The 8,053-nt window shown below is 32.4% G+C and overlaps 2 protein-coding genes across 2 annotated transcripts; one reads left to right on the forward strand and one right to left on the reverse strand.

Moving 5' to 3' along the window:
* Nucleotides 1–733: 733 nt before the first annotated feature.
* LOC101508536 (uncharacterized) lies at nucleotides 734–2,342 on the forward strand. The gene is made up of 2 exons (XM_012711804.3): nucleotides 734–1,281; nucleotides 1,433–2,342. The coding sequence occupies exons 1-2, from the start codon at nucleotides 1,044–1,046 to the stop codon at nucleotides 2,167–2,169; spliced, it is 975 nt and encodes a 324-aa protein (XP_012567258.1). The 5' UTR covers nucleotides 734–1,043; the 3' UTR covers nucleotides 2,170–2,342.
* A 47-nt stretch (nucleotides 2,343–2,389) lies between these two features.
* On the reverse strand, nucleotides 2,390–6,888 carry LOC101508849 (3',5'-bisphosphate nucleotidase AHL). Its single transcript, XM_004515340.4, has 3 exons — nucleotides 6,488–6,888; nucleotides 3,496–4,183; nucleotides 2,390–2,805 (listed from the first exon to the last, which is right to left on the reverse strand). Exons 1-3 carry the CDS (start codon nucleotides 6,630–6,632, stop codon nucleotides 2,502–2,504), a joined length of 1,137 nt encoding a protein of 378 aa, XP_004515397.1. The 5' UTR covers nucleotides 6,633–6,888; the 3' UTR covers nucleotides 2,390–2,501.
* Nucleotides 6,889–8,053: the final 1,165 nt, after the last annotated feature.

Below are 8,053 nucleotides of genomic sequence, written 5' to 3' on the forward strand. Positions count from 1 at the left end.
AATATTTGGATGGTTCAACCCGTTAAAAAGCACTCGTTAAATTAACAACCTCTTATATGTGTGACCTGCAAAATTGAACCTCCAAATTCGTGCTACTCGACCCGTTGTACATCTTGGAGGAATTCAAATATTGTGATCCAACCATAATTTAAAGACAAGAAATTGCCATGTAAACAGGGGGCAAAAGCATAACATTATTAGAAGTTCATGTAGAAAAATTTATAATTTTTTAATTTACAATAAATTAAATTAAAAAAAATTTAAATGTAAAAAATCAAAGATAAAAATATTAAAAATATGAACATAAAATTTTAATTTTGAATTTATTTTTTGTGGATAAACTTTTTATAACGTTAAACATGTCTGCAAAAATTTATTCAAAAATACATGTTTACTCAACATAAAATTACATACAGGATAATTTTATAGAGATTAAAATTTTAATTTTATAACAATGAATTTCGATTCTAGCAGAAGAGACTATAATATCTCAATGTGTTGAACTAAGTTCGAGTTTTCACCTACCTCGCCACCTTGAATAGAATTATTACCTTTAGAAAAAATTTATAAGAAATTAAAAATAAATATATTTTAATTTTACAAAGAATAAAATAAAAAGATAAAAATTTTATAAAGATTAAAATCATATTTATCCCTTAAATCTATCTATACGGAAGCAAAGCTGGCTTAAAATGAGACCATGCCTCCTCACGAGTTCCCTCCGTCTCTCATGGCGAGACCAGACTTTGCGGAGTGCCAATTACCTTTAGCGTGTCTCAATAAAAGCACTCACGAACCCTTTGCCCCTTATTAAAGGCACATAGGTCAACTATCACTTGCTCCATTATAACGAAAATATTAATTCATTGACAAATAAAATAAATAATTAGTTATGTTTTTAGTCTCAACATTATTGATAAAAAATGAATTAAAAAAGAAAAAACAGTCGGTATAGTTTTCCATAAATATAGGGTCACTATGTAGAAGGAAGAGAGAATATAAGAGAAGTCACGCTGGTGTTTCCTCTGTGTTAGAAGAAAGTGATGGGTGTCTCAAGCATGAATTGCATAATAATTGTCTTATTTTTATTTGCATTAAGTGAAATTCAAACGATTGCAGGAGCAGGAACAGACACTCTGAGCTGCAACTTTCTTAACAGTCCATGCGTTGGGAAGAAAATAAGATGCCCATCTCAGTGCCCTCTTAAATCACCCTCTGACCCAAATGCCAAAGTTTGCTATCTTGACTGTGCTTCTCCTGTATGCAAAACTCAATGCAAACGTAAGATCTTTATCCTATGTTCATATGACATGATTACATAAAATGCATATGACCGCAATAGCATGTGTTTGGTTTCATCTCTTCTGTTAATTTTTTTAAAAACAAAAATATGAAGTTTTTGTTTCTCTGTTTGAAAATTTAATAACAACAGATCGCAAACCAAACTGCAATGGTCGTGGATCTGCATGCTTAGACCCTCGATTTGTTGGAGCAGATGGAATAGTCTTCTACTTCCATGGAAGAAGTAATGAACATTTCACCTTAGTATCTGATCAAAATCTTCAAATCAATGCACGTTTCATTGGCCTAAGGCCTGAAGGTAGAACCAGAGATTATACTTGGATTCAAGCACTTGGAATCCTCTTTGATTCCCACAACTTCATTGTTGAAGCCACCTCAGCAACAACATGGGATGATGAAATTGACCATTTGAAATTCTCTTACAATGGAGAAGAACTTCAAATTCCACAAGGTTACCTCTCTACATGGGAAATCCAAGATAAGCAATTTCGGGTCGAGAGATCATCGAGTAGGAATAGTGTTGTTGTTAATGTTCCTGGAGTTGCGGAAATGTCGGTGAATGTTGTGCCTGTCACTAAGGAAGATAGTAGAATCCACAACTATCAAATTCCTGATAATGATTGTTTTGCTCACTTGGAAGTGCAGTTTAAATTCTACGATCTGTCTTCGAAAGTTGAAGGAGTTCTTGGGAGGACTTACCAGCCGGATTTTCAAAATCCAGCTAAGTTAGGGGTGGCGATGCCAGTTGTCGGTGGGGAAGACAGATACAGAACTACAGCACTTCTTTCTGCTGATTGTGGTGCCTGTTTATTTGCTCCTAGTGAAGCTTCAAACAAGAACATAGTGATTGAAAGTGTCCTAGATTGAAGAAATGTTGTAAACATGGGAATGGTATAGTTTGCAAAAGATAAATATTTAAGTTATTGGATGTTGAACTTGTAATAAGATAGTTGTTTTCTGTCTTGTAATAAATAAAAAATGAAATGTTCTATTTGTTTCTTAAAATAATAACAATAAAAATGTTCTTATTTTAAACTTAACTCACTTTAGAGAAGCTAAATTCTAACTAATTTCTCGCACATGACACTATCGATGAATTATGCTATAGGATAAATATATATTCAGTTCAATATAATTTCCTATACTGAAAAATTAGCTATTAAAGTGAATACAAAAATTTTGCAGTGAGAAAAATAGCCTCATAAATTTGAGGAGTCCCAGCTAGCATAAACAGCATCAATCAATTTTTCATGCAATGTGACACCAGAGCATGCAATTATGCCTCGGTCAAGACCCTCTAAGTATGTTCCCTTTGAAAAGTCTAGAGGGCGGCCTCCGGCATCGGTTACCACACCACCCGCTTCTTCAACAATCACAACACCAGCAGCATGATCCCATATCTTCTCCTTGTAACCAGACTTGGCAAATTTCATGAATATCTCGGCGTCTCCCCTGGCTATTGCTGCATACTTTACCATGCTGTGGACGCGTAAGGGCTGTTTTCTGTACCAGATTTTTAGAAAGTAGAGCAGTTCAATCCAAAAGACGGTGTTAAAAAAAGAGAGAAATATGTAAGTATATAAAAAAGTTGTGTCATAAACTTAGATTCTGCTTTAGAAGAAATCGTAATAAATAAATTTCAGAAATAAGAAAATTAAAACAGGGTATAACTTCCTAGCAAATTAAGGTGCCTTGCTCTATGATTTGTATCTTTCATAGCTTCCTTTGAAGGAAATGGATTCAGTAATTGAATTTCAATATCTAAACAATTGCAAATACTCATATAGTCATATTCAGTTATAATTTTCCAATATTTGGGGTAAGAAATCAATATATAAACCAAATAGAAATATTCCTATGTTCAGTACATATGAAAGTTGTCCAAGATTAGTTTCGAAGTTCCTATTGCAAGTACAACAAATTAAAATGTCTGACATTTTATATACTGTCTTCACCTATTGTAATATTTTTATATTATCATATATCATATATGTATATAACTGACTAATTTCTAGTTGTAGTGACCCCCTATAAATGATTTATGTCATGAAATTTAAATCTTTAAACGATACGGTTTAAATGCAGTCAGTCTGCATTGTTATTTATAAGGACGTACATTCAACCAATTAAATGTGTGAAACAGGTCAAGATGCAGAACATTTGATAGAAAAAAAAAAAAGAGAAATTTAATACCTAAGTCCCACACTGTGAGCAAGGCCAGCTGTGAATGAATGGTTTGAGTTTGCCCTTTCCACCGGTTCACAGAGAGTGGCCAATGCCGGATCATTAACGGAAGAAACACGAATAAGTCTAGCACAATTTGGCCATTCTAGCGTCGTATTTTCAGGAATCAATGACTGCAACCACGCCTCGCCACTTCCTCTCTTTGCATACAACACACACCCTTTTCCCCATGCATCAGGAGTTGTCGGAGACAATTGTGTTGTTGTTTGGTGGTACTGGTAGTGATAGTTTAGCCATTCTGTCTTCACTGGGTAATTGGGGCACCCAAGAACTCCAAGAACAACTTTTCCATCCTCGATTAAAGCTAGTGCAACAGCATACTGATCACCACGTACAAATCCTAATGTGCCATCGACAGGGTCGAGTACCCAATGTCTTCCACTGAGGCCTCCGGTTGAGTTGCAGCGGCCAATGGCCTCAAGAACTTCTGATGTTCCAAGAGTTGCCTCTGGAATTTGAAGACCATACACGGATGCAAAAGCTAAAGACTCATTGACGGTATTCACAACGGCTTCCAGTAAGCCTGCTGAATCATCCTTGGCGAAAGTTTCTACATCTTCTTCAGCAACAATTGACACATTTTGAACACCGAAAGTTTTCGATAGTAACCAACTAGTGATTGCTTGAACACTCAAGTCTATGAAACAAAATAGCCAGTCAAATAACTTCATACAATAATTGCACCCAAACAAAAGTTGAGTACCATAAAAGTGTATATCTTCATTTCCAATATCAAAGTGATGATTATCAGTGCTATACGAATATAAACAAGCTAGTTTGTCCCGAGTGCAAAATTGTGAAAACTAATAAATAATAATTTATACAGTGGAAAGAAAAAGAGAAAAATTGGTGTTAGCTCTACTTAGTAGAAAGAAAAAAAAATAGGTTGTGAAATGAAGCTTGGATATTTGGACCATCACTAAATAACAAAATTAAAATGTATCCATCCTTATGAAGTCCCAGAATAAAGGTTAAGAAATCTAAGGGTAGTCACAAATTGAAAATGACAAATTTACATTCAAACATTCATTAGCCATATACTCTCAATAAAAGTAAAATCATAAAAATTCTACAAGATGATCAAGCCAACTTCATGTTGATCTAAAGGAGAAAGCAATCTAATGAAAGTCTCCAGGTACATTGTAAACAAGATGTTCAGTAACTAATTACGGATCACCAAAAAATAGACTTTATAATGTGACACCGTGTCAAAAGAGAAAATTGCAAACCATTGTCATCATAATAAATTTTACTTTGCAAAACTATCACGCCTAATTCTAACACTAGAATTAATCCTGTAATATGTAATTGGTACATTGATTGCACAACTACAACTGTCTGTGATGATTTTTGAGCTGCAACAACCATAGCATTTTCTCATTAAATAGGACCTGCTAATTGAATGAAACCACCCTAATGTCTTATCATGAATCATGTTTAATAACAAACCATTTAAATCAAAATAAAATGGGCTAAATGCACAATCAACCCAGAAATATTTTAACCAAGCAGAATGCATGTGTCGATATAAGAACATTATGTGCATTTCTGACCACTTCTGGTTTTTTAGATTAAGGTCAAGGAAATATAATCCTACAATGCAAGAATTGCATCATATAGACTAGGTGCACCATTATATTAGATACGCATAAAACTTTAACATAATTTCAATTTTAAATTACGATTCCACAATCACAAATGTATAACTTGTGAGATCACCTGCAGATACACTCCATTTATATCTCAAGCAAATGATATCACAGCTTAAAGTTTGTCTTCTGAAACCCATTCATACAAATTTTCCTATTAGCTTAAGCTTTTGGGATAATTATTTGTTGACACATTCTCATAACCTCTACAATGAAGTAGTTGGGAGTTTGATCCTTTCCATCCTCATTCTTCCAAAGGAAAAAAAACATGGATAAGTTTTATTATCATGCAAAGATCAAACCAATGTATAATACTACTATGGCCCAAGAATAAATGTATAACAGTATCAGATAATCTATTTAAGATTTAAAGTTTAAACTAACAATAATGACCAATCAAAGCTACAGCAAACCCAACTTTAGGCTTCAGCTGAATTACTCACCAATGATTTTAGTTTCACTAAGGACCATAATACTACACTAGATTCATTTCAAAAGTGATCCATCATAATATATTTTCAAAATCCAACTATTCTAAAATTGAGATTTTAGGTAAAAACACATGATTGATTCTGATAAGAACTTGGGTATTATGTAAATGTTGCTTAGGTACACCTATGTTTTGTTGAAATTAAACTTCAACTTTTTTATCATGGAAGCTGTAATATCATGTGGCTAAACCAACCACCCCAAAATCGCAAGACATTTGCAGATGAGACGGGAACGATTTAAAGATTTAGAGGATATATCTTGCCAGTATAAAACTATTTTACAATGGCATCCAATAAAAACGCATTATTTAGTTACATCACTCAATTCTATAAGGATATTTTGAAATTTGTAGTATGACACAGAAAAATGTTGGTCTCTCAGTTGATGATAGTGTAACTGTAAATTTAGTTTGCATTGTCAGTGTCCATTAAACTCATAATTTTATATTATATCTCTAACACATAATAATATACTACAAATTCAAAAGAGAGATTTTTTTCAAATCCCATCACATATGAATCTATAAGTTGCTTGCATTACCTTTTGCACATTTCAATTTCACTATTATAAGATAATTAAAGTTTCCTAATAACTATTGCATTATCTATTTCACATTTCAATTTCAGTATCACATCCTACATGATGATTAGAGCGCAGACTTTCCCAGAACAAAAAAACAAAATAAATAATATTTAAAATCCTTAAATCAAATTATCAATAATACAATTCATAACAACCAAAAATAAAGAAAATACAAAACATGGATTAGGATTGAAATTAAATTAAATGGAAATAAATACCTGCAACAGTAACAGGAGAATCATCGTCTTTGGATACAATATCCTTCGCAAGGAGCCTCTCCTGCACTCTCCCACAAAGAGCACATGCCACGTGGACAACCCTCACAGCAACCTCCAATTCCCTTGCGTATTTTTCATCCTCCATGTGTCCAAAAATTAACTCACAATAAATTTATAATCATAAATAAAAAATGGTCGAGAAACGAAAATGTGTGTTTATTTTTTGGTCAGAGAGAGACGAAAACGAAACGGCACACTCACCAAAACAGTTTAGGCATATTCAAAGGCTGCGAACGACCGAGGATCGAAAAAATCACATTTCACAAACAAACTTTTCTTTTTCTCTTTGCAGTTATGCAACTTGTTCTTTGCTTCTACAGTACCGCCACGATTTCACCACGTCAGCATTCCACATGTTTAATATTATATGTATACTGTTAATCTCCATAAGATTACGACTTAGGAGATCTCACATAAGTCATATTCTCAATTAATTAGTAATTTCAAAAAAGTGAAAAATGAATGGCAGGTGTGCCTAGACTGCATTGTGGGTAAGGTTCATTTTAGTCTTTTAATTCGGGTGCTTCGGTCTATAATTTATTTCTACTATACTTTTTCCAACCTCGAGTATAAGTAATAAAATCCAATTTTGATTGTTCAAAATATAGATAAATATTAATTAATTTTAATATTTAAATAATAATATAATTATACCATAAAAAAAAACTAATAACATAATTTTTAAATGTCTTTTAATTAATTTGGAATTTAAGATTTTTATAACTTTTTATTCTTGTAACACTATTTACATCGAAAAGTAGTTTAGAAAATATAATTATCATTTTACCGTTGAATTTGATTTTTAATTGACAAATTTTTCTCTTATGAATCGTAGTCTTGTTTCTTGGTCTTTTAAAAATATGAGATTTATTATCTCTCATATTTTAATCGATGTGTTGATATAATTGCTAATTTGAGATTTCACATTGTTAACAGTCATTGGTGGAATACTTGTGCTTATAATATTTTAGATGTTTTCAATAGAAACAAATTAGTTTTTCTTAATATAGATTTTGTTGACTTACGTAGATGTTTACTACACTTTTTTTTTCCTTCACCATGGTTTTATCTTTTTGAATTTTCTTGGCAAGGCTATTAATGAAGTCGTAGTTTATATTCTTTATAATTGTTTTTTGGGTTTTAGTATAATCTTTCAAGCATCTTGTAATTTTTTTTCAATTTTAATAATATTTTAGAGTGCTGCAAATGATAGATGATTGGTTTGGAATGCCAACATAGTTAAGATGTCAGGTCAATCATGTGATGATTTTGCACTCTATTTTTGCTTTAAAAAAAGAGTATAAATCTCGCTCTTATTCAAAATAACACATTTAAAAAAGCTATATAACATAATAATGATCAACTATCCCACCATTCTCCATTATATTGATATGAGTTGTATTTGTCATTTGCTCATTCCATTAAGGGTCTGTTTAATTCAACAGAGGGGGTGTGTGGGATTTTAATAGAGAAAAGGAGAGAGGAAGGAAGAGAAATATAAATAGG

Source organism: Cicer arietinum, chromosome 7, assembly GCF_000331145.2.
Source record: "Cicer arietinum cultivar CDC Frontier isolate Library 1 chromosome 7, Cicar.CDCFrontier_v2.0, whole genome shotgun sequence".
Lineage (NCBI taxonomy): Eukaryota > Viridiplantae > Streptophyta > Magnoliopsida > Fabales > Fabaceae > Cicer > Cicer arietinum.

Bases quoted from the DNA above. Each gene is read 5' to 3' on its own strand.
- LOC101508849 (XM_004515340.4), bottom strand. From the start codon at position 6,632: ATGGAGGATGAAAAATACGCAAGGGAATTGGAGGTTGCTGTGAGGGTT. The intron at 4,184-6,487 runs GTATTTATTTCC...TTTGTTTCATAG, and splicing joins TTCTCCTGTTACTGTTGCAG to ACTTGAGTGTTCAAGCAATC. The intron at 2,806-3,495 runs GTATTAAATTTC...AATCTGGTACAG, and splicing joins GCTCACAGTGTGGGACTTAG to AAAACAGCCCTTACGCGTCC.
- LOC101508536 (XM_012711804.3), top strand. From the start codon at position 1,044: ATGGGTGTCTCAAGCATGAATTGCATAATAATTGTCTTATTTTTATTT. The intron at 1,282-1,432 runs GTAAGATCTTTA...TAATAACAACAG, and splicing joins ATGCAAAACTCAATGCAAAC to ATCGCAAACCAAACTGCAAT.